General features: G+C 39.1%; 1 protein-coding gene across 4 annotated transcripts; it reads left to right on the forward strand.

The window, feature by feature from the left end:
* The first annotated feature begins 3,701 nt into the window (after positions 1–3,701).
* LOC139142846 (palmitoleoyl-protein carboxylesterase notum1-like) lies at positions 3,702–27,771 on the forward strand. 4 transcript variants are annotated; one of them, XM_070713013.1, is made up of 15 exons: positions 3,702–3,853; positions 14,936–15,197; positions 15,535–15,587; positions 15,837–15,932; positions 16,339–16,399; positions 16,670–16,728; positions 17,071–17,173; positions 20,448–20,636; positions 21,222–21,322; positions 21,561–21,699; positions 21,991–22,038; positions 22,406–22,527; positions 23,112–23,252; positions 25,878–26,051; positions 26,425–27,770. In XM_070713013.1, the coding sequence occupies exons 2-15, from the start codon at positions 14,944–14,946 to the stop codon at positions 26,565–26,567; spliced, it is 1,683 nt and encodes a 560-aa protein (XP_070569114.1). In that variant the 5' UTR covers positions 3,702–3,853; positions 14,936–14,943; the 3' UTR covers positions 26,568–27,770. The 4 variants fall into 4 exon arrangements, with proteins under 4 accessions (XP_070569114.1, XP_070569115.1, XP_070569113.1 ...); XM_070713012.1 differs by lacking the exon at positions 3,702–3,853 and adding an exon at positions 10,346–10,559 and having other exon boundaries at positions 26,425–27,771; XM_070713014.1 differs by lacking the exon at positions 23,112–23,252.
* Positions 27,772–27,798: the final 27 nt, after the last annotated feature.

Raw genomic sequence — 27,798 nt, forward strand, 5'->3', positions numbered from 1 at the left:
ATGATTATGATTGTTTGTGGTCAGTCTCTTTATTCTTTGTTTTTGATTTTTCTGTAACTTTTCATGTATTCTCAGTATATTTACTGTGTTCATGAAACACATTTTCTTGTTCAACTCCCTGATGGATAAAATCGTGTCAACATTATGTCCATAGACTCATTTATCGACAATACCACTGCATGAGGTAAATAATGACAATGTATGTGCATTGGTATAGCCATGGAGGTAGCAGAGATATGGCTAATTCTAATCGTTTACCAATACAATTTTGGGAGACAAACATAAATGTGCAAGAATTCAAATCTCAATTTGCCACTTATAATTCAGACATCCAATATCAGATCTGGTCTTCGGGTAAGTTTTCAGAGAATTCTGAGACAATCGTCTGTAATTGTATAATGATGCCACTTCAACATAACGAGCAGTTCAGCAAACTTTGCATTGCATCAAGTTATATTCACATTTTTAATCATAATACGTTGCGAACAATCTTACACAAAACGCCATGAAAGGAACTATTGCAGGGTTTGTGTTCAGCAATGTTCAAAGCGGACAGTTTTCAAGACTTATTTTAGCTTTCCCACACTTTTAGTTCCAGACCCATGTTTACCACACGGAATTAACTAATTTTACTTTTAAATTACATTCCGTTCTCCTTTTTTCCCATTGAACTGATGTTGTGTTTGTTGCGGAACCCGTAAACGCGAAGAACGAACAGCAAGATGGTAACCATTTTGCGCATGCGTAAAAGTTAGTAAGTCGGACTTGTCAAATGTGGGCGGAGATCTTTCCTTGACCACGACCGGTGATAATGCCGTTTTTCTCTCGCCATTCTTGCAAATTGGTACTTAAGTCCCATTAACAAGTGGAAAACAAAAGCGTCGGGTTGTCAAGTTGTGAAGTATCCGGTAATAAATGGCAATTTTCGCACCTCGTAAATTTGATCTGACAATGGTATCTGCGTTGCTTGGCTGACGGTTGCCGCGCCAACAGTTAGAATTCACGCAGTCGAAATTCCAGATAGCCCAGTTGATTTCGAAACTCGGACATTTTGTCAATAGTTTGAAGTTAAAAGGATTTAAAATTTTTTAAATACAGACGCAAGTAAAGTTTTTTGTGACCTCCACGGTACTTCGAAATTTGACAGATAGCACATTTTATGGCAGAACTTCAGACTACTACGATACAGAGACACCCTCTAGATGCATTGTTTATTCTCTGCACACAGAACACATATAAACTCGACAACTTTGATGGCGGCAACATTGCCAAATGTGCTCAAAATGATGCAAGCTTACACCGAAAGTGCTTTGAAACTCTTCGACCACCTGTTACACGTAAAACCAGAGACAGTAAGAAAGTGCCTATGGTCAAACCTAGTCATTGCATTTTACTGAAAGATATTTTCTGTAATTTAATTTCTTCGCCTTTTGCGGCAAATGCAGTGCTTAAAATGACATCAATCTGTGTATTATTCTAGTGAACTGTAAAAGTGTAGACAGGAGAGTCGAGACTTCGAGGAGACTTACACTCCTCTTGTAATGCCGACATTCATGAAAGTGCCACATGAATACTCTACCAACATTCCACAGTTTCGCACCTTCATGCCTGGCGTTTCTTCCATGGCCGGTTAACCTTCCTTGTCATTTAACCCATGGATATAACAAGGAAAGACGCTCACGTCGGTGCAATGCCACGATAATTTACGCTTGAATTGAAAAGAGAATTCTAAGTTTGCAACGTTAAGTATCGAACGGCGATGCGAGGTAATAAAACATGACTATACTGTACGTACATCGATACAGAGTTACCGGCTGTTTACAGTATGCCAAGTCACCTACGCGCAGGATTTGCCCAAGGAAATAAAGAAGGTAACGCAGTTCCGTCAAAAGGGAAAGTGAATGATTGAGAACAGAGAGAAGACGGCACTTGTTGACTTTCCGCTCTATCCCACACTGAAGTACGTCAACAAACACCGTATTTGTTGACTGAAGCCTCTAATGAGTAAACAGATCGCGTTACTGAAAGTCACCGACTGCCAAAGTGGAACACAATAGTTTTGTCCTCACTGTGTAAAAAACAAGATGAAGAGTGTATGCACAGAAAGGGGGACAAAGAAGGCCAGTATCCTCTTTTTTTTCCTTTACGTCTTCCCGAAATTCCTATGTGTCATCCTGGAATGAAACCGAAGACTTTTTTCGGTAAATTAACAATCTCTTTTAGCCTGCAGAATATGTTACAGAGGAGACTGCCAATATTTCCATTTCCCGTCGTCTTGTTAGAATGGCACGCTAATGTCAACCATGCAAGAAAACTTGGTTTTACAGAAGTTTCAATCCAAGACGGTTTGATAATGGATCTTGAGACATGTTTGGAGTGATTTCGCATAGAGAAACAGGACTTGGCATGATTTTCTGTAAGCTAGCTCTATGTAACTTTCGATGTACTTTCAGTATACTTGTCGTGTTTCCAAATTACATTTTTCTTGTTCAACTTCCTGTACTATAGATCGTGTCAACATACGTGTCGACGTAGCCTGTTTTAGCGTTATGTCCGTATTAATGAATCTACACTCATTTTTTTGTCGTCAATACCACTGAATATGGTACTAGATAGCAATGCAGTGAAGATGGAACCAAGTATAAATAAAAACGTGATTTGCAGGACGGGAATAATGGGAAAATACAATAAAAGTTGTATTTTTATTAAAAATGCCACTAGTCAAAGCCCCAAGCTTTGAACCAACCGCAGAGCAAAGATATGTAATACAAGATCTTTCTTAGCCTTCTTAATTACAAACTACGGACCCTGTCGCTCCGGGCCTGGTCAAACAAGTGTATTGCAGCGCTAATGATTTCGTTGCGATGTTGCCATAACGCCAATGCTACTCTCTACTATGCATGAGTGGGTGTTCATTAGAAAATGTTGTTATATTGATTTCTCTTCGATGATTCAATACTCATTTAGGATCTTTTAATATAGAAAATTTTAAGTCTGTCCAGAGCTGGACTGGTACTAACTGTCTTCCGAACGTCTCTGTATAAGTTATTGGAACGGCTGCGATGACGTACAAGTTGGAACAAAGTGGTACGATATCGGCGCCCAGTAAGATACGCTGCCGTGGAATTTTAAACGAACTCTGATTATATTTTGCTTGGCAGTGGGAACTCAGGCGACACAAGTGGAACACGTTGGTGCCACATCCGAGATGACTGGCTTAATTTCACCTCAAAAACGAAATTATAACCCTACACTTCGACATGAGTGGGTCCACCAACCAGGTGCGACCGCGTCAAAAATGGAAGCGTTGCCATTGGCAACCGTTAGGGCAACCTTCGAACCAAGCTCGGCTGCTCCTTGCACAATGTGTCGGCATATCGGGAGAACACACGACTATTTAATTCGGTGTAATTAAACTGGTGAAAGCCCGAGGAGCCTTTAATGAAATACAGCGAGCAATGTCTCTGTGTCAAGCCGCGGTTTACATAAGAAGACAAAGGGTTGAGAAAAAGCCCTTCCCCTAGGGCCATGGCCAAAAGAACCGATCTTTACCATAATCATGCGGCTACTTTTGATCAATTGTAATGCATCTATACAAATCATGTGGGGCATGGAAGCGTTTCTTTCGGTATCTCCCATTGGTCTTTCAGTGTCACGTGATGTCTACTTCTCATAAGTAATTTCAATATTAGTTCATTCTGCTTTTTTTGCCGAGCGGAATAATTTTGTCTGCCCTTGTACATTTCTTTCACAAGTCAGCTTTACTTGGTCAACCGATCATTTAGAGCTCGGCCCCACCATCAGCAGCAACTTAATTGTGAAGGTCGATCCATAGTCACGTGGAAAACTCGAGGTAAGACACTTTTTGGACATTTTGTAAGTCGTATATCGAAGGCAACATAGTATTAGCTTTAGACTTTGAAAAGAACTTCCAAAGTACACATTGGCTCCGGATTGTAGTGGTAGCAAGTAGTTTATACATGGGCACATAGTTTATATGAAAGAGCAGACGTTTTATAAACCATTTCATAAATGTGATACTAAATATCGTTTGTTTAACTTTCCTAACTAACGCTTATATTGAAGATGTATCATCGTCTTGACCCGTTCTCTTTGATTCATCTAAACTTGGAAGAAGTGATCGATGTTTGCGAAAATTGAGAGAGAGAGAGAGAGAGAGAGAGAGAGAGAGAGAGAGAGAGAGAGAGAGAGAGACAGAGAGAGACAGAGAGAGGGATTATACCTGTTTATACCAACTTTCTGTTCATAGGTAGAAGTTAACCCTCTGCAATATCTTCCAAGTGTTGTAGAAGCTTGTCTTTTTTCAAAATCAGGGTGAGATTAAGCATTCGAAGTCATTTCGAGAGTAGTTTTTCTTTATCGGAATTTTTTAACCATATACCAGTATAGAAATGACAAAACCATGAATCAAGTCGTTCTCCGTAAATTCATAAAGAACAATTATAACCATAGACCCTCGAGAAAAACTTGAGAGTCTATGTTATAACATACAACTTCTAATCATAGACCCTATAGACCTTTTAGGGTCTATGTTCTTATGCAGAAGAAACTGCTGAATTTCGCATGATTCCCCTTGAAACTGTTCTCGCCCATTTTAAAATTTGATGTTATCTCTGATCAGTGCCCATGGATAAGGATTGTGTCTAGCGATTTTTTTATCTATTTGGGTAACACACAAGTATAAAAAATCCCAAACTATCAAGCCTTTTGTCCAAAGTTAGTCATAAACGGTGTCCCTCAACCTGTTAACCCCAATTTCTTGTGAACATAACCACATTCACCATTGATAACAACAGATTTGGACCAAACCATAGTGGTTAAAGGGTTAAGCCATCCACTTACAATTGTCCACTTCAAGTGAAATTAGTCAGAACAACGTGAACTTTACAGAAGGTCGTGTCGACATTGAGTATGTATAGACCACATTTAAATAACAAAACTCTGGTATTATTTGCGGCTTGTTGAGTCCTTTGGTCCATAGAGGGACCGCGGTCTATCAATTGACGTTTCTTGGTGTTAGCAAGGTGCGAAACTGGATAGATTACGGCGTGAATGAGGACGGACGTACGTGTGAAACACAGCGCCACTGATAGTTCCCTCACTTGGCGACACTCGTACAATCTGGAAACTGTGAAGCGGTACGGTATCATGGTGCAAAATGCCGCGAAGTAATGGAAATAGCCGCTGGTGGCATTGTTCTAGTAGACTTGTTGACACTTATCCGATGAAACAGTTACAAAAATTTGCATAAATGCCAAGTTTTGGAATGTTATACCGCGAAACTATACGAAACCTCGTCGCCGCTAAATGACTTAATTTACATCAAGAATGTGGTATTTGGCAGGTCTTCCTGGGAATTTCAAAACTGGAGGTTCACTTCAAAGAGATCCCATACCGAAAACTCGAAAATGTCAAATGAACGGTAACGGGCAGCCAGTATCATCTGAAAATTTTGCAAAAATTTCTGTTGCTCCAAAATAATCCACATAACGGCGGAACCATTTTTCTCTGCTGTTGTGCATATTTGGACAGCTTCATCTACACGTTAATCAAATGAACGACGTGATTTAGGAACTTGGTAAAAGTTGAAATGTTTTATATAAAAGATTCTTTATATCGACAAAATATGATATTTACGGCAGTTTTACACAAGAGATGTCCTTTAAATTCAGAAATGGCCGACAGATCTTTGGAGAAAATGTCAGTAATGCAGGCAGAATAGCAAGAATCAAATCACTGCATGATCCGACAAAAGCTCTGAAGTTCGTCATACTTTTACTTTTCCTTCAAGTTCGCCCATCAGTTTTCAAGATATTCTGTCATTACATCCGGGTACTTGTAAATGAATCTATATATACTCGCAATGCTATACGGTAAAACATTTCTTCAGCTCTATTTAACCCTTCGCTAGCATGCATGCTTAAAGGATTACAAAATCTAAGCAAATTTAAATTGAATTACTTTTACTTTTTTCACCCGCGAATAGGCATATCTCCCAGTGTCAATTACAGCCGGCATTTTTGTAAATTACAAAGACTCCCAATTTACAGCTTTTAGTATACCAGGTGAGTGCGCACGCTGATGTTTTTTTTCGGACAGCCATAACATGCGTCAGCTACGCAAAATTAATTTAAACTGGCCGATTTACAGTTGTATGAGATTTACGAAAGGGCTTTACGGGGAATTCGGTTTCGGCGATGTCACGACACGTCTACAAACACTGAACCCAGTATGGAGAAAGGTTTAGGCCACGATAGGCGGAAGCAAACTGCTACCTGATAACTATGGCAATCTACGCTAAATGCGCGACGCCAACTCTTTTTCGGGCTCTCAAAATCTTACAGCACTTTCTCTAGTGTAAACTTCATGTCTGGACTATTACTTTTTAAAGAAATTTCGCTTGTCACAACCTTGAATGTTTGTAAAGATCGACTCGGAGGATATGTACCGACCATTCTGGGTTTTGAAGGACATTTTTAAAGTAAAACATATAAATTGCGGATTTAGCTTAAATAAAATATGTGATAATGCGAGCAAAATGTTCAATTTTTATCTGATTGTATTTGCTATCGATGAAGCTGTCTAACCCTACATACCAGCAGAGAAGATGTTTTCCGCAGTTATATAGTTTACTTGGAAGCTACACTGAGAACTTTTTGCAAAAAGTTCAGAATTTTGGCAACAAAAAAGCTATCTGCGATTTCATGTCCTATTATATGTGTCTGTTCCGATCAAGGCAACTGTCGGATTTGTGGGATACTGGTGTAGTTCCAATTTGGCGCTTGAATCTCGCGATATAACGCGATGTACGGTTTGATGGGTGGCTTCGGTCCCTGACATAGCCAAGACGTTCAGAATCCAAATTAACCTTCGTGTTGGTTAACTCGTTAATGATGTATATTTGATGTTGTCTACAGTTAGGCACTTCCTCGGCGTTGGTCAAAATTATATCTACAGATCTGTGGCCAGAAAGACAAAAACAGAACGATTAAGAAACGCTCAACAGAAGCCCGTGCAGTGTTTATATCTTCATTACAACTTTTAAACGACTACTAGCGTATGAAGGACAGAAAAGTTCAAAGCACACCGCATACTCACATAAAAAGCTCAACGACAAGAGACACTTTAGTTCAGAGCAGTGGATATTGTGAGACGAGTAGCGGCAAAGTGGTGCCGCCGAACGATCGTTTACGTTCCAAGCCCAGAGTAAACATGTATTTGTGCTTGCAGCGATCTCACATTCGACATCCAGCGTACAAGGTCATTAGCCTCCCGGGCGATGACTATTATATCAACTGTATATACGTACCGTGTTTACTGAAAGGGAGGAAAAAAACTTCGAGTTAACGACTGACAAGGCAAAACACTTTACATCCATGAGGTGTTATTTTCTCTTCGCAACCTGACCAATCAGATGACGATCGACAGAGGGAGCGAGAGCACGGTGTTACTTAGACGGGCAGAAACTACGCAGAATATTTGCATAAGTGGATGGACCGTAAAAAATGTTATAGTTGCATAGCATCGCGGCCGTATAACATGTGTCTCTGTGTACCGACAACTGTCGGAAAGACGTGCGGTTTCTCTACTGTTAATAAGCTTTTAGTGTAAATCGTAGCTTGATAATGCAGGTACAAGTATTTCAAGATTATGAGAACTGGAACTCGGCAGTTCCGTCAATACACTATATGCCCTATAGATTTGTCATCATAAAATGTCACCGAGGGACGGAGTCGTGTTTAATTTGGATATCCCGGAATCACTATATACAGTAATTAAAATTTGCCATTGTGGTTAAAAACAGTAGCAATCTTCAAAGTCAAGTTTATTGCTGACGAAATTACCCTCCCAGCTTTAACAGGCTTACAATTCGATGTCACATGAAACTTTACAGTTATCAAGAACTTTCATGAACGCCCCTCCCGATGGGAAATTTAGCATACAACCGAATTTGTCGATGAGATCGCTGTTATTTATGGACACCGGCTTTTAGCATTTTCTTATCGCATGATAATGTTCGTCACGCCATATTTATGCCGGGCGTTACAAACGCCACCGAAAATCTGCGGTTCGATTTATCAAACTCTATTAAATGTGATTGAAATATTTTCTGTATTAGTGGAGTTGTCGAATAAACAATCATATCAGAAAGAATTCCAAAACATCTCTAAGGGAACACAGCTTCCATATGTAGCATTTTCCGTGTCCTGAAATAACTTTTTTCGAAAATAAATGATCAAACGAACCTGACAAGAATTGTTTCAAACAAGCGTGACATTTTCTCTCATTGTCAAATACAAAGCATTGCGCAGACTCCGAGTTCAATGCCACCGCAGTGAAATTGTCGTTGACTTTGAACTCACAGATTTTCGTATCTTTATCTGACTCACAAATTACTATAAATCATGAAAATCTTCAATAAAGCAAATGTACCATTCATGATCGAATATAAATATTTATTTTTGCTTTTCTTTTTCTGTCGTAACAGACCGTAGATTACCTAGGCCTTCATCAGCCTGTTAGAGTAAGCTGAAAAACGAGTCACATTGTAAGTTTTTTTGTAATAATATCCCAGTCCCGTCATCCACGGACTGCAGTAACACATGTATGATCAGAAGTAGCTATGCAACTTAATTACACGCATTTTGGATGGAAATATGTGCAGTCTCAGCGAAAACATGTACAATTTTCAATCGCCATGCAAGAGCAAAAAACTCGAACAGGTCACCGTGGGTTCTTGATGGTACAGGATGCCGATGTTGAAAACATGTTTGTGCACAATTATTGGTCAATAAAGACTGAAGATCATCCAAAACACTCTTTCAAGCTTCATAAGTTCTTACCAAGGCGACTGTTTTGGAAATTTAAAACAATTGAGTCACGTGCCCTTGCCCCCAAAGCAATGTCGATCGGGTACCACCACACACCAAGGAGTCTTATTATGTCTGTTGGCGTTGTGTACAATTTATTCAAAGTAAACCAATGTTCGGAGCTTTTAATTGTCCAACTTATCAACTAAATCAATGTTGATGTCATTAGCGTTTACTTTCTATGTTAGCCGTGGCCCATGTACAAGGAAGGAGTGTGCACAAGGGTCATCTTGTCCACTGCGCTTCACCAAATCTCGTTTGTTGATCATGACGAGTGTAAGCGATTTTGTGATTGTCGTGGTACAAATGACCTTAGGAGGAGATTCCCCCACAAGGGGAAAAAAGTAGAAAAACAATCCCATAAAATATAACAGTAAAGCTTGGACGCCTTTTCATACTTGTCACGCCCAAAGTCAACGTCTTCTGGCCTCTACCTTGCGTATACGCTTTGGGCACGGGATCTATATCGACATGGTAGCATTCTGTACAGTGTGCATATGGACATGCAAACAGGTCTTAGCATGCCATATAATATGTGTAAAATATGCTGTTCACTATATCTACGCAGACAACAAGTTCTCGCAAAAACCACACACAATAAAACAGTAGCTGCCAAATTAAACACCACGGTGAGAAGAATGTTACAACTTCCTTTTCTTCGACCACAAAGTCAATCAAACTGCCAGTTTTTTGCTTTCCGTATTTTTGTTTGATTTATAATACTTACAAGAAAACGCAGAGGAAATTTACAATTATGATGAAAATATAAGCGGGATCTGTAGAATCTGGTAGTATCTTTGTTTTTACTCTTCCTGCTGTCCTGAGACAAATAAAATATGTTTGCCAAATTTCAACTACAACCAGGTACATGACATAACATTCCTTGGGGGGGGGGGGGGTTATAGGAATCTCCGAACAGTTGGTTGTTGCTGCTGACCTTAAGTTAGCTGTTCTTATACACTTACCCGTGCAGTATTGTATCGATTGTCGGTACTTTATTTACACCGTAGAAGTATTCATTGAAATGACAGTCGGAAAACCAGAACAGTCCGCAAGATTGGCGAACTTCATCACTGGTGAAATCAGTGAACAAAATGCTAAATTTGCAGATTTGCATGCAATATGTATTTGTCCTAGACGAACTGATAGAGCCCACTTCGAATTTAGATAAGTGCGTTCTTGACAAATGAATGTGTCCTCGATTATAATACTATGATTCATTCTTGAGGAACACAGTTTAGTTTGATCCCCCGGGTTTGATCCACTCTGTGCCTTGGCGCTCTGTCCTCTCTATTTATCACACCACTGCAACGCCCTTCTTCCAGTGAATACCAAGAACTCAAATGTGTTTTTGTCATGTGTGGAACGTTTGCGGTTGTGTTTACTATTGTAAACTAGGATTTAATTAACATACTTACATGTTCATAAAATGGGGTTTACGATGCGTTACAAGTAGATAGAATCGGAGTAGATCCTAGAGGGGGCATTTTACGCTTGAGAATTTCACATGTAATTGACAACCGCAGTTCAACTTTAAAAAGGGGAGCCTGGTCAACAATACCCCATCATTTTCTACAACGGTCGTCGAGGTGTGAGTACTGAGAGCGGCCGATCTTCTGCACAAGTCAGTCCCAACGAACAAGCAGCTGTCTACGGAAACGGTAACTGGTAAGAGTAACTGAATTTCTTTCAGCCAAAGTTTGTACAACTTAACATATTTAGAAAAAAAATCACTTAAATATTTGTCCCAGATTTGAGATTTGTGCTCAAGAGAAGACAATATATAGATCCCTTCAGTTTTTACCGATGTTTGTACTTTTCACCAGTATAGATGTATTTGTGTTGCTTAATCGGTTCGTATGGAGTTTTAAACAAATTGTATCGGCTTCTCGATTAAGATTATTTAAATTTGATATAATATCGGTGTCGTCAGAAGAGGCCTAATACTTTGAATAGTTTATTTGAAGATGCGATTTTAATTTATAAACTTCGCCGCCGCAGAAGGGTTATCGGAATCTGTTTAAATAAACACTGGACTTTTGCCACAAGTGGTTGAATTCTTTTGAAAGGGCCTGTACGGACGGAAGCCAGAACAGGATCTTTTGCCCAGTTTTATACCGACGGAGTGTCTCTCTGTGTCTGGACAAGTCCATGACCGTGATTTCGCGAAATGAAATACTAAAAGCGTTTTACCGATTTGATCGATCATTTTGTAATCATTAATTGACTAATACCGCTGCGCTCTGCCGTTCATTCGTATATCTGCTCCCGCCAACACACAAAGGGCGGCACGCGTTTTGTATTCGTATTGTCGCGTACCACTCTTCGTCCATAATGGCCCACCATCAAGTGTACTGTAGTCTAGAATTCAACCATATAGTGTCTTTTGGTTCGGAGCCGACTACTTTACAGGAAAACCTACTGTCGGATCCAGCTACTAGACACTCAGTTATCCTAAAGCGTATACATCTCGGGCATTTGTTTTCTTAATATAACAACATGAATCCCAAAATCTTTATTACTTTCTGCAAAATATGAAAGCGATTTACTTTGAAGAATAACCAAACCGCTTGCGTCAATAATCGTGTTTCTACACTCACGATTATATTTATATCTCGGTTAAAAATGCATTTGGATTTTACATGAATGTTTCCAGCAACTTACTCCCACGAGTCGACCGATAACCGAGTGCACAATACGATATTCGACTGCATATATCAGGTTTGTATTTTTGTAACGGAATGCAAAACATGCCTGTTCTGGTGAGTTTCAGAATCTCTGCTTAGTCGACGAGAGTAGGCCCTATTAGCGTCTGTGATCTTGCTAAAATCCTTGCGCACTCTCACATCAAAAGTCCATCAAGTAAGGCCATTAAGCCGTGTTCCTGTTGGGGAATGGAAGGTAGGAGGGGGGGGGGAGGGGTGGGCGGGAAGATTTACACCCGTTGCAATTTATCGAAATCGGCTTGTCGATCGCCCCTGGTCGATTGCCCCTGATCGACGCGATATGTCGAAGGAGCTCCCAATATCAAAGGGAAAAAGTTGTTTACGATAAAAATAAGGGCAGATAGCGGCTTATCCTACTTTCTCTACATCAAAGCACTCCGACAACGCAGTATAAAGTATATACACCATTGAACATACTTTCCATTTTGCTTTAGTCAGTAAAAACCTCTCGTTACTTAAGTGATGGCAACGATATAGCGCCGCCTCAATTGCCCCGAAATACCCGAAGGTCAAATTGTAGATGCCGCCAGTAGTGTGCGCCAAGCGCCTTAGAGTGAGCGCACTTAACCCGACAATCGCAGCTATGCGCGTTGCACATATCTTTTAATAAAACCGGAACATGAAAAGAATAAAAACCGCAGCAAGACAAACACTCTGACAATTTGTCGTGACCCGATGCATATGGAATTTTTAACCGGTATTTATATTCATTACCCCGATACTTTTTGAGTACTCTTATCAACCAAATCGTTACTTGGTCACTAAAAAAATAACTTTTCTTGAGTAGTGCGCTTTCTAAAATCGAACGTCAAGTTTCGCCAAATAACAAATGCATTGTTCCACAAAGCATGATTAAGTGTCGCTGGATGAGCCAAGGGTTACTCTTTGTTTGCCTACTTGTGTATTGAAGGAGCTTTTACAGGCTGATAAATGAACCAAGGCGATCCGTACTGTTTGCCTTGGATAGTATAACCGGCACATTACTGGGACATAAGAGATGTCACGTGAAAAATTGGACGAAAAGAAATTTTGGCAACCAGGTTGATATAACTGTGGCACGTTGTGCAAACTCTTATACGAGTGAAAGGGGCTAACACCCTCCCCTTCACGCAATGAGTGTCAAATGTCATGTGGGTGTTTTGTCCACGGCTCAGTACTTGGACGAGAATCAAAGCATACGGCAGGTACACATCGACTTTCCTGGTGCCTCATAGCTCCCATGCTAGTAAACATTTGTATTTCACTGGCATCACTCCCGGATACTAGACAACTCGATTCTGGAAATTTACGGCTTCAGGTCTTGCTTGCTTGTTTTACTGTCAATTCAGCGAACGTAGGGTAAACATACTGATACTAAATGGTTCGTCTTCTTGGAAATTCTCATACACCACTTTGGCTAACGAGAGGCTTGAAAGGGGATTGCTGCGTTCACAAAAAACGGTTAGGAGGGGGGAGGGGCTGGAGGAATTCAGGGGGGATTCGAAAATTTTTGGGGTAGTGGAGAGGGGACTTGAAAATTTTTGGGTCCCTTTTGAGTTTCACATTTTCCAATTCCAAGTTTTGTAGGTAATTCAATGAAAAATGAATACCATTTTTTTATGTCATCAAAATGTTGTAATGTTAGTAATAATTTAACAAAATCTAGAACCATTTTGTCACATTTCATGACTTTTATCTCGAAAAAATCTAAAGTGTTATTTGTCGTAAAAAACAAATGAGCCTCGTAACAGGGCAGAAGCTGCAACTGTTAATGATTTCTGCAATATTTCTATGCAATATAACAACTACAGTTTCTTGCTATCTCCCTACAGCATGCTCAAACACACAATATTTAGTTTGTCGACAAAGCCTGTATATATAAATATAAATATGTATTTGGTGATAATTTAATTGGAGTCCAGACTGACAATCAGTTGTCAGTGATACAAATGCATGGTACACATACATAGGCTGTGATAGCAAGCTGAATACTGGACAATTCAACATGCTGTAGGGAGTAGAACAAGAACGCAGTTGTAAAACTGAACAAAAATATTGCCAAAATTATCAAAGTTAATACAGCTACTGCCTACGGGTAGTGTCACTATCAGATGCTACCCTGCTACTGCAGTGTCACTGTCACTGCATACCTGAACAGTGACAGAGACAGCTCTGACTCTGATGTACATGGTAGTTGAAGAAGAGTTTTGGTCAAATGACACTCATGACAGTGAAACTCACTTGTACACAAGATCAGGCCAGAGAGCAACACATGGAAGAAAACAGAGAAATGTTTGAATTCTGGCATATGAGAATAATCAAATATTAAAGAAAAAAGATGGGGTCACCATGCTTGATTTTCTAAATTTTCACACTCTTATTATAAAATGATACAGAAGTAAAACTTTGCATAGTAAAGACTAAAAGAAAAAATATGTGACCAAATGGAATTATTTATTTTTTAACCAAATTTTCAATTATCACACCCAAAATTTCAGAGATTAAAACATTTATTCGATGGAATATTTTAACCTTCCGGTATTGTCAATTTTGAGTAGCATCTAATTCATATAGGTCTTGTAGTTTTGAAACAATTTTTGGTAGGTCACTGTGCAATACGGCAATTAGCCAGAATTCACAATTTTCCTACTCTCTCATGATTGCATTTTGTGTGCTCTTCAACAGGAGCAATTGACCTGGCCAGAGTTGGATTAACTCAAGTTGGCTTTTAGACCAATAAATCTAAAAAAATCACCGATGCATTTAAAGAACTTGCCTTGGGAATGTGACTATACAAAGTGCTAATACAGGTAGTGTTGAACACCTGTGAGCAGAACGGCGCAATACATGTTTATTTTTTCTGCGCTCACATCCTTTACAAATATGCGGGCCTGTGATAGTTCGGGGGGGGACTTGAAAAATTTTGACCATATAGAGGGGGGGGGCATTTGAAAATTTTTTAGGGTACTTAGGGGGGGATTTGAAAAAAAAAAAAAGATTTCAATCGAGATTCCTCCAGGCCCCCCCCCCCCCTAATCGTAATTTGTGAACGCAGCCTAAAGAAGGGAGAATATGTGAATGCAGAGAAGACATGAATCTGTAATCTGTACGGACGGACAACAGGTTAACATTGTTGTTTCACGAGCGCGCGCGTGAGAGAGAGAGAGAGAGAGAGAGAGAGAGAGAGAGAGAGAGAGAGATGTACATAGTTACATGTAAAACCTGTATTCTACCCACTGCGACTAATACCTAGGTGTTGTCTAGAGGAGAAATTTTCTTGACCCATCCTCGGAAAGCATATAGAGTTCTTGGCATTCACCACGTGTCTCTCTTTTTCAGCCGGCAACATGCATTCCATATGGTTTTTCCTGACGGCGCTTCTGATATCGATGACGTCATCGATGAGTGCCAATCACCGAGGGAGCTCCAACGAGTACGTGTTGGACCTGAAGATGATGGATGACCCGGAGAAAGTTATGACGCAGATCAAGTACCTAGCAACGGCGCTACATGGATGCGGATTTGAAGCGGAATTACCGACAATGACGCTGAAATATCTACAAAACACATCAGTAACTTGCAATGATGGCTCTCCTGCAGGGTAAGGATCAATTTGTCATTACAGTAGACCTGATTCGAAGTTTGAACTTTAAATTAGAGTTTTGTGAATTTATTGCGTACAGAATAAAGACTTAAAGTTTAAACCGAAACCTCTGTCATATCAATGACTTTTCATGTAACTGTTGTAAATCAACGCTTTTTCATTCTATTTGGCAAAAATTATCACTTTCGAAAAGTACCATGATCGTAATAACGATTTTCAATATTATTTATAAGAGGAGAAAATATCATACAAGAGTAGAAGGTATCTTTTGTAGTTTTAGACTTACATCCTTCAATAAACTCAATGCGGTACATCATTCCTTTCCTTATTTCAGATATTATCTGCGAAAATCTTTCGGAAGTAAACGCTGGCTCATTTTTCTTGAAGGTTTGTGACTTGAATATTTTTTACCTTTCCAGGAAATGAATCTAAATGGAACATTGTTATCCAACAGTCAAAAGTACACTTTCATATTTTCCCTCCCATGACATCATGATAAAATTACTGTGTTTCGTGCTGAATTCTTTCCTTGTAAATTTGCATGTCATAAACAATAAATAAACAAATAAATAAACAAACAAACAAATTAATTAATTAATAAATAAATAAATTAATAAATTCTCTTTTGAATTGTAGGAGGCTGGTATTGTTTCGATGACGGTAGCTGTAATAGTCGTTGGCAGTCAACACAGTCATTGATGAGTTCAAAAGGATGGAGCGCAGAAAGAACAGGTTAGTTTACAGAAATGATATCAGCTTGTGATGTCGTGTCATACAGTTGATATGCGTCGACTGGTCGAAAGATGTGCTCGATATTTACACATTTTACATTGTCCGATGAATAGGGCGAATTTAAAATGTATATGATAGACGAAGAGAAAAGAAAGCGACCAGTTGTACCATTCACATCTGATTTCAATCAGGTTAAAGTTCGATAAAATTCCATAAAAGAGTTTGACAAAAAGCAGAGATAATTCATAAAATGGTTGAAAAATTAACTCTAGACCCTCATCATCAAAACATAAATTTCGTAGTTGCTCTACAAGAATTGGACAACAGCCCTATACATTTATATGACGCTCTTTCAATGTTTTTATACGGCAGTTTTTAAAACTGATTTATAATTTATTCTTTGTAGGGTCCGGTCTGCTGTCAGCTGATCCAGAAGAGAATCCAAACTGGTGGAATGCAAATACTGTGTAAGTACGAGAGAGAGAGAGAGAGAGAGAGAGAGAGAGAGAGAGAGAGAGAGAGAGAGAGAGAGAGAGAGAGAGAGAGAGAGAGAGAGAGAGAGAGAGAGAGAGAAGAGAGAGACAGAGAGACAGAGAGACAGAGAGAGAGAGAGAGAGAGAGAGAGAGAGAAATGCGTTTTACAGTGTTGTTACAAGTAATTGTAAAGACTAAAATGATCGCGATATTTACGAAGTTTGACGTTAACTATCGTATTTCAATTTACAATCCATTACTAGATTCATCCCGTACTGTACCAGTGATGTATGGAGTGGCGCTTCAGCGGCAGCCAATCGAGGTCAGTGTTCTAAGTGAATATTCATGTCAGTTTCACAATTTCAGCGGGCAGTCGACGCGATATGGTTATAATTTTAAAACTTATGGGTTTAAGATTGATGAGCTAGTTATCAGCTAACGTACAGGACGTTTTTGAACTTGCAAAGTTTAGGATGCGTAAGGTACCAGTTAGCTTATCAAATCCCTTTACATGAATGCATAGATATGTTGAATATCTTACATTGGGTCGGTGTCCGTGTTTGAAGAACAACAAAACAGAAGTGCTTAATACATTAGTTTTGACTTCTGGAGGAAATGAAAGATGCTATCCTCAAGAGCAAATATCTCTTTTATTTTATTCCAGGTGAATTTTCCTTCATGGGCTCACTGGTCGTGGAAGAAGTTATAAGAGAATTAATGCCACATGGTTTGATTGTCGCAAACAAAGTTTTATTGGCAGGCAGCAGGTAAGGATGGTTGTCTTTCTTGAAATAGCATGTCTGTTTATGCAAACTGTTACATACACATACATGTCTTTCATAAATTCCAAGGCGTTACATTTAGGTGTTTGTGATAGTTTCTTAATAGCGCGTGGAAAGTGACAACTTTCTACTATGGTGATCGTCATATCAATATATTAGTGTGACGTTGTTACGTAAACCAGTCTCTAGAAATATCTACACTGTTTCTTTTGAAAGCGTCTTTTAAACCGGTAACTCTCGGTAGGGCCCTACCGAGAAAAATCGATGAAAATGGGCGGAGCAAAACATAACTAATATGGTTTCTTTGTGAACAAAAAGTAGCAAATTAAACAGCTGGTTGAACACCTCCAAAATAGAACGTGCACGCCACATACTGTAAACATTGACTGCACGGTGACTTTACGTATACTATTTTCACCCAATTTTACGGTTTACTTTCCATACGTTACATCCACTCATTTCCCCAATAGGTTTTTCTTGAACATAGACTTTTTCGAAGTCTTACTGGAGCAGAGGTTCGGCGCGGCGTCGCCTCGGATTTGTACAAACCGTGATGACGTTGCCAGGCGATCGATCGACACTCCTTAGTTCTCATGCGTCATGGTATACGTTTCTCGTCCGAAAACGAAGCGTTTGTCATTGTATTCAGCGCCTTTTTGAATGATTCAACATAATGCATATCATGACAGTGGCAATAGCTATCCGCATCTTTGTATACGGGTAAACGATGCAGAAATCGTAGAAAATGTAGTTTTCTGCCACGGGATCTATTATCGGGGTTTTCCTCGGCTCAGTCATAGTATATATAGTGTACATCACTCTTGCAGGGAGTCTTGATTGAAGATAATAATGAAGCACCGTTTTGTCCAAACGCCGTCCTAGAAATGCCGCATTTCAGGAAAGAACGGGAAAAAATCAAAACAGTTCTGAAAGAACAGCAAATTCGCCTACTAGATGTCCAAATTTATCGAGTGTGGTTATTTCAATGGACGACGGACATTTACCACAATGCTCAACGGCCAAGTCGTCTACCAAATTTTGTAGAGCTTTTGTCTTACAAACAATCCTTTCCTCGTTCGACCTTAGTTCAGCGAGGCAGGGCTGTGTCTCCATTATAAAACGTAGTTTTCCACAGTTCTTGGATGGTAGTTGTAGTTTCCTTTTCAAAACTTTCGTTGTCTCATGAACTCGGCGCTGTCGGATGGGAGGGTACCGACGACTATTCCCCGGCTTCGATTACAAGTTTTATGGTGACCGAAATGAAATGTGGTGTCGATTTGTTGTCTTATGATTATTTCAAAAAGCTTCTGAAAAATACTTATTTTAGAAATCAAACCTGTTAATATTTAATCACCAAAAATAAAATCAGAATAAAGTGATTTCATAAATTCTCCGAGCATTCGTTTCAATGTTCATCCCTCCTTATAAAATGGTGAGTTCTAGTATTTCGCTACTTTGAACGATCCCGCCAAAATCGAGTGCACTGCACTTCTACACTCTCCACGCAGTCGCGATACTATTCATTACAAACGCGTGGTAGTCAGAGTCAGACTGCTAATCACACTATGTCAGCTGGCTTTATGAAGATAGCGGTCACTGATGAGCACTAGAGGTAGCCACGGGAATTTTCTTTGCCAGGAATGAATTGGAGCTAACTGTGATGGGGATCGAGCGCGGACATTTGAGTGCAACTTATGGGACTGATTAGTACGGTGACCTCAGCTGCCGCCGGCGACGTTTGTCAACTCGACGTGTGATCACTGAGATCAGTATAAGTGACCCAGCACAGTGACGACCGAATATGCCGAAGGCGATTGCAGGCGTCAAAAAATCCCGGTTTTGTCAGCACATTGGAGGCTACTTGTCTTTTTGAATTTTGACTTTGTTCGCTTTGTGTTGCATAGGCATGCACGGCTTTAGATCGGGAAAAAAATGTATATCACTTTTGGAAACAGCTATAAAGAAGCGATAGTTACGCATATCGCATTGCGATGATTGCGCTTTCAACAGTACGTTGACTAGAGGGTAAAACTTGACATTTGAAAAGAAGATAGAAGATATACAGACAGTGTAGACAAAGTGAAAGATCATGCCAGAATTTGTGCTGGTACTTGTCCGTGGTCTCAACCCGAACATACCAGACGTACTTTATGCCGGGCATGAATGACAGTATAGGCCTTCCTGTCTGTAAAATGTACGGCTCAGGTAGGCCAACACAAATGAAAACGGTCCTTTTCAGGACCAACAAATTTTCCAAAAAGAGAACTACCGAATCAAATGTGTTTGCATGTATTTGTTATACACAGTGTGTGTGCGTTTGTATCTTTCGGTACGCTCCGAGTATTTGGTGTTTTTCCCCGCCTTGAACAATCAACGCTACGTACGGAAAAAGTAAACAACGTATCGCTAATGACTCATTTGCAATTTGCATATCATGTCAATCATGCAGATTCAAACTGAACATCGAACGTTATACCGGCGATATTACCGGCAAATATTTTATCCTTTTTCTGGTTCCAGACGTCATTTCAAATTTAATTTCGTCAGAAACCAAGTATATTGTGCCCCAAATACTTATACACATATCCCTCAATTTCCAAGAAAAAAATTAATCGTTAGATTTCTTAATTAACGGTTTTTATGGACGGCGTCCAGAGCGTACCGAGTACGTTTGAATATCCCACCATTATGACCACTCTCGTAGGTTCTCGCGCTTTTATACGGGAGTTGGGGCTTTAAGGTGAACGCGCCTCAGGGACAGATATTGAGACGCTCAAATTAAGCCTACTACAATTCTTTTCTGATCTATCACTTGTGGGGGCTCATTTTAAAGCTCTTTGAGAAATGGAAACTTTGACCGTCTTATTTTTTCGAAAATCCAAAATTTATTTTTCCCCATAGGGTTAACACAGGGATGGCGGCCATTTTGAATTTCAAATATCGCAAAATGTTAATTTGTTTCGCTAGTTCCAAAATTTGCACGGTGACCCCTGATTTTTATTGTTGATTTGGAAAGAGAATGGTTGAAAGTTTCATTCAGGGAAGTTTGAGAAAACATTTAAGACTTTCATTTTCGAGGCGCATCATGTTATGAACAACTTTTCATGATAAAGCTTTTTCGTCAATTTTCAGTCGTTTCCTTTTCTTAGGGTTTAAGTGTGGATCAAAAAAACAATGACATAAATGGGATTAGTTTTATAATGTCATTTCCATCTTGACAATTCACATAACCAGTCCATTTTTTCAAAATTTCTTTCAGTGCTGGTGGGACCGGCGTTCTAATTAATCTTGACAAAGTAACCGACATGCTCAGAGCAGCGGGAAGTCTGGCACAGATACGCGGTCTCTGTGACTCGGGTTGGTTTTTGGACTCTGTAAACCATGGCAAGCACCAATGTACAAATACGCTGTCATGTTCTCCGACCGAAGCAATCAAAAGAGGGATAAAGTAAGTTGATGATCTTAACGCTGGGGTCATAAATATGGTTCTAGGTTTGCTACTCCCTTGACTTATCCACTAGACTCATACCGCAACTCTGTCCCAAACATTTGCCCCAAGTTGATGGTTGAAAATGCTAAGGTCGGTGACGTCTATAGGTAACCAATGTTATCCACGGTTTGAAAAACAAAGGGCGACTGATTTACATATTAGTACATAATTTACATATTCTTTTGTTGTGAAAATAAATTATTCTTTACAGTTATTCATAAGAAAATGTTACTCCAAAAACAGAGAGTTGACCAATTCCATGTTTGATAATTATTATCCAGGGTATTTTCCTTAAAATCAGGCTTACTTACTTGGTGCTTACGCTAACAAGAAAGGAGTGGGATTGTGTTCGTTGCTGTATTAAAATTGTCGCAAATGTCAGCTGCGGCGTATTAAAGCGAGAATGTTGTCCACGGTAGAAGCTTGAGATTGGAATTCAAAGATTAAGTTTGATAAAGATTCATTATTTTGCCGTCCGGTACACGAGGAAATAATAAATATTTCATACATATGAATCAACAAGTGTTTATTTTTTGCCGTTAGATTGTGGAATGGACAAATTCCTGACCGTTGCAAAGTCGCCCACAGTGCGGAAGAACAATGGAACTGTTTTTTCGGATACAAAATCTACCCAACACTACAGAGTAAGTTAAAACCAATAATCTTGTTCCTGGCATCGTTTGCAATTGCACAATTAAACATATACACACAGTGTCCGTGACTTTTTGCACATTCTTGATGCTCTCACGTTACTAAACTTGTAAATACCATTCTTAAAATGAACGCTTTGTCCAAAACGTAAAAGGTCTGACAAATTCTTGCTCTATAGAGATCAGTTATACCTTTATGAATAAACACGTGTGCATGGCAATTTGATTTCAGCTCCAGTGTTCATATTTCAATGGTTGTTTGACGAAGCCCAGCTGACGGTAGATTTCATGGGACCTCCGGTTCATTTGGAACATTGGAATTATATGCAGCGACTTGGAAGGCAGCTACGACAGTCTCTCAAAAATGTCTCGTGAGTAAACCCGTTTTTAGACCTTCAGATGTGACATGGATACATTAACCTTTGCAAACAACAACAACAACAACACGATATTAACTAACACTCGTGATGAAAATGCTCGTCGCCATGAGAATTTCAAGTATTTTGAACATTTCAAGATTGTAATAAATGCCAAGTAATCCAGTAGAGATGTTGAAATCCACTATTGGCTCAGGGTTGTCCTAGTTGACATCTTCATAATATATTGCAAATATTTTTCAGAATCTTTGTTTCTTCATGTACTCCTGTTTTTTTTATTTCCAGGGCCGTGTATGCGCCAGCGTGTTATTCTCACATTGCAATTACGAAAAGGTGAGAGCAAATACATCATAAAATACTGAATATCATCAAAGAAAATAAACAATGTCCGTCAGAAACGTGAATGTCTGACCTCTCATGAGACAATTGAAATTTCGGAACGAAACTATCAGGGTTTCACAAACGTTATTACAAGTTTGTTTCAACTGTTTGCGCTATTATACAGTAACTTTTACATCATGGCTATTCTTTTCATTTTGTTCTTTTTGAAGACTCTATCAAATTTGAATTCAGCCGTGATATTTGATATGCGTGATAAATTTTGAAATTTGGTTTGACGATGTGTCAGATTTACAACAATTGAAAAAACCGGGAGTCAGGTTATTCTGTAGATAATCACATGATGTGTCATTTTCGACAGAGAGTGGTTAGACATACATGTCAAAGGTCAGTCATTACCAAGGGCGCTGGAATGTTGGATGAACAGTGACGAAGAACAAAACCACCCTTCAAGTAGCTCAGACGACGACGATGGAGAACTAGGTGAGAAATACTCGTACTCTTTAAGGTAGAACGCGCCTCGGGGACAGATATTCAGACTCTCAAACTTTTACCATTCTCTTCTGATATACCACTTGTTGGGGTTCATTTTAAAGCTCTTGGTGTAAGAAAACTTCACCGGCTTAATTTTTTCGAAATTCGAAAATTGTATGTTTCTCCATAGAGTTAACACAGGGATGGCGGCCATTTTGAATTTTAAATATCGGTAAATATATCTTAGGGTATTTGTTTCTCCAGTACCAAAATTTGCACGGAGACCCTGATTTTTATTCCTGATTTTGAAAGAGAATGGTTGAAATATTTCTTCAGGAAAGTTTGAGCAAAAGTTTAAGTCTTTCACTGTCGAGGCGCATACTACCTTAAATCCTATCCCAAGGGTTATATCGAGCCACCATCATTCTCACTGCTTCGCAATCCTACCATCCTTTTAATGTTTACTATTATTTCTCTCATTTCCATCTCGCTCACTGTTAGATTTATCTGTATTGTATTTTTTCCTGACATGCGCATTCTGCCTTCATCTCTCTGTCTAGTAAGCCCTTTCTTGTTCCTCTTCCCTCGCACAGCCTTCAATGCCAAAAGTGGTCTCTTATATACTTACTACGATAGTACAACTGATGAGACTGGCAGTGCTTCTGATAGTCAGTTTGTTGATGATAGTAGTGATTTGGACTATTTTAAAGAGGAGTGGAAAGTTTTCGAGAAAGGTAAGAAGGTATTTGGGGGCCGTTAAGATACACTCTTACCTCCAATATACTTTAGCGTTACAGATATTCAGAGTGCGGCACTAAGTTTTAGAACATGTAATAATATTAACTGAAAATATTTTTACTATTTTTTAACATTTCGTAACCAAGGTTACCCAAAATAATACGTAGCTTTGTATTAACATTTACCAAGATTTAAGTTTATGACTGTAAATTGACCGAGCATGGAAAATAACTAATTACAAATTGCCTTTCTTTGTCATTGTTTCCGTTTCAAGAATGTGGCGATAGAGTAAAAGTAACCAAAAATAGCAAGTCCTTGTCGTTAACAACCTGTCTTTTGCAACCTCTTCTAGCACTTTGTAGTGTTCTGTCACGCCTTAGCGAGTATCCTTTTATCAATCCACAGATCAATCCTATAACTCCTTGTATCTTATCACCTGCTTCGGCCGACTTGCTATCTTTGGCTTATATGCCTTCCAATGCTGTCTTTACCATATAGAGAAGTCTGCGGACCCCCTCCCCACAGCTCGTCATCATTTATTCCATCTTTTATACTCTATCACTTTGACTGTCATTGTGGTAAACTTGGAATCAATCAATTCACGAAAGACCACGATTCGGGTCTCCTGAAGAAGACAGTAATCAATGCTTGTCTGAGGGCGCATTTTAGACAAATAATATAAACAATACCCTCAAAATAACGATAATGTTTAGTTGTATTCAGGCTCAGTATGGGCCTCAATGTTCGGCTGAATTTTTTTATATACTGGACATTCCCAGTGGCCTTGGTCCGGCACCCTGGATAGCAATCTACTTTGGGCAAGTGGCCATACGTTCTAGAGGGTAGCAGTAGTATCGGTACAACAGCCGAAGTATAAAGCAATCCTCTTTTTGGTAACGTTGAACGCATGGGTGTCTATAATCCGTATGGTTTGGAAAGCCTTCAAGTAGGCCGATATCTAATATCTAATCACAGGCGACCCAATAAGTTCTGAGTTTTTCACACTGTTTTCTCTATCATTTTCTCTTCTTTCTTCATGCTCTGAATGATCGGAATAAATAAAATAAATGGTTTATATAACCTAACCTAGCCTCTGTGACTCTTTATTTATTTTACACTCCATTACAAGGACATATATCTCTCATACACACATGCTGTAATTAATTAGTCAACACAACTAATTATGCTAATCCGTGGACTTATCAGGGATTTTACGGGTTGGTCAACATCGCGAAAGATAGGAATGGTTCCTTTTTCATTAACATCACTATCTTTCCGATGTTGACCAACCTCTGATAAGTCCACGGATTAGCATAATTAGTTGTGTTGACTAATTAATTACAGCATGTGTGTATGAGAGATATACGTCCTTGTAATGGAGTGTAAAATAAATAAAGAGTCACAGAGGCTAGGTTAGGTTATACAAACCATTTATTTTATTTATTCCGATCATTCAGAGCATGAAGAAAGAAGAGAAAATGATAGAGAAAACAGTGTGAAAAACTCAGAACTTATTGGGTCGCCTGTGATCTAATAATTGTCTCTCTCAATTGTAACATTCATGAATTCCGCCTCCGAACTACAGTGTGAATGGCGCTACATGTTTGGCTGTCCGAGCCAATCATTTATCAGCCCATTACCTCCAGTAACATGACTCTCTGCCTCTGGCAAAATCAAACCCTCATTGTGTACCCAGCCTTCACAGGTACTCAACCATCAGTAGGCTTTGCAATGTAAGTCAACAACCATGCCCTTGGTATGCCGTCGGCCGTGATGAAAAATTTTGGGAACTTTTGTCTTCCATAGTGTCGCTGTTCCATGTGTCATTACATATTAGCTCGCAGATCAATAACGTTATGAATCATACCGATAGGCAGCAATAAGCTCTCTTTGGTCTACCTGTACCTTCTTTCGACCAAAAATATTTCCGTTAGCATCACTAAGGCCTTACCAGTCAATGACATTTCGCTGTACTTATAACAGGCCGGGATTTGTCTTCAAACGAGCTGCGTTTTATGTAGCTTCTAGGGATCGTACGTACTCTATCAAACTTCCTGCTTCCAACAAAAAGTTGAATGTATAAACAAAAAACTGATCAGTGGTGTCATTTCAAAGGCTTTCCCATTAAAACTTTCTTTAGAAAAACTTTTGAACATAAGTTAATCTTTTAAGTTTGGTTCGGAACCACTTTCGACTGATATTTAGGGCAAATGGTTTGCAAGAGATATCAGTTTGTATTTGATCATCTATAAACCATATATGCTTGGCATACTAATGTGGCAGATAGCACACTTTGGCCAGGTTGAGCTCATTATGTTCACAAAGCCTGACATCACTGTGTTGTGTTCATATGACGGGAGATTCTTTCATTGCATCAACTAATTGCCTTTTACTTTCCAATTGCATGTACCGGTATTGGTCTAATCTTACTCATCAATTTGTCTTGTACTTTGAGTGATGTTTCGGTACAATAGTTGTACTGTCGCTCGAACGCGCACTCTAGAGAGCGCCCTCAAGCGACGGATCTTTCGGTCTGTAGTTATTCACGCTTGTGATAAAGTTATACGATTATAGAATGATCGCTGTTGCAAATTGTAATAGTTATGTCTCCCTTCTTTCAGTACATCCACTGAGTCCACAGAGCAGACAACACAGGGAAAGGACAACAGAAGCAGATTTTCATGAGAAACACAGATACAGAGTTCATCACAATCAGTGTCATCATCATCTTATAGACAACGCTCCATGTCCGCAGTGTAATCCAACTTGTCCCAAGCTTCTAAATCCCCTCACACGTAAGTTGGCGAGCTAGTTCACCTGATGAAACGCTGTTCAGATTTCGAAAATCGACCCCTCATAAATCCTCTATGTCAATGTCCCTGAAGATCAAGTGCGATCCGCTTATTAAATCCCCGATTAAATCCCACAAAATTATAAACAGACTAGTATGATTATTCAAGAGATGTTTGATCCGGTAACATCAAATTAAGTTTGAACAGTAGACAATTATCACCAAATTACTGCAACGTTTACTCTTGTTATTGAATGCAGTAAAAAGAAGAAATTGTCTTAAATTGCAAAAGTCCGTATGGTAAATTTTATAGTACATTACTAGGCTTTCGTTATCAAATACGTTAAAAAAATTGATCATTTTTGATTTTCTTTCAGAGGAAGAGATGGAGTTCCTTCCATTTTTGAAGCTGATGGGCTTTGACTTATCAGGACTAGCCAGACAGCTCGGGCTGGATACTCAGTCGTTAGCGTTAATGGATCCCAATATCGTCATGGAGATGATGAACAGAAACAAATAGACAGAAAGTGATACCGCCATACTCTTCTAGCCTGTCTGTGCAGCAGAGTCGTTTCTGGTCCGTTATGTACAGAAAAAACATTGTCACAAGTCGAGTGAGACATTATTGAACAGAAAGTGGATCGCAGCACGTATTTTTGAAACGGATGATTGCGGTACAACTTGTGCCGCGTGTTCTGCCTACATTGTTTATGACCGTCGTAAAAGTGTTACGTATATTCGGAGTGCATCTTGAGCTCACTCGACCTATTTGGGTAACCTTTACAATAAGTTTATGCCAAACATCGATTCCACAATAATAATGTAAAATATGTTGTAAACACAAAGAATGCGGAGGGGTTTCGAGTGTAGATCACATTGGCATCGTTTATAAAGGTTTGTGTAAATAAGTTATTCTGTATATTTACTCTGGGATATGAAAACCACACTATTTGTTTATTTTAATACTGCATTGTACATCACATTTCTCGAATGCAGGTGAAATTTGTTCTAAGAAAGTTACCGAGGCAAAGCTGCCATCTTCTTACATATGTTTTTGTTTCATGGAAATTGTTATATAGTTATTCTAACCATCTAGTAAATGTACATTGTCAGTATTTACTGTTTATATCCAATGGGGAGAGCTGACACCGATTTTGTTTAATACATGCTGCAATTTTTCTTTGGTCTAAATGTATCATCCTGTTACACCGCAGAATATTGCGACATCGTACTATCATTGGATTTTTATGATCGGAACTAGTACAGCGCCCTCTCCGTCAATCGATAACACTATCCATGGTACACCACACAACATACGATATCATTTTACGCGTGATAGCAATGAATATGGTAATTGTGCCCCTTCCTAATAAAAAGAGACAATAGTAATCATATCATGAACTGTTCGGAGATCAAGAAATGTATTCAATTCTTAATCGATGTGTTTCTGTAAAAGGAAATCTTGATCTCTGTGTATATACGATGTGACAGTTTCAAGCTATGAAGGTCCATAAGGCAACATGCTCAGAATGCCGAACTAAACTTCTTGAACAGACCAGTGACCATGACAGGACAAGACACCGTTGTGTGCCTTTGAAGTGAATTATGGAGCATAGTTCTAGAACACTGCTGTGAAAATACTTTGTCTTTTTTATAAATTTCTACTTTGATACCAACTTAAACTGTAAAATTTCAAATTCGGAATTAAATTTGTATTGTGTGTACTATGTTGTTCTATGTTTTTCGCTCAT

This window comes from Ptychodera flava, chromosome 10, assembly GCF_041260155.1.
Source record: "Ptychodera flava strain L36383 chromosome 10, AS_Pfla_20210202, whole genome shotgun sequence".
NCBI lineage: Eukaryota > Metazoa > Hemichordata > Enteropneusta > Ptychoderidae > Ptychodera > Ptychodera flava.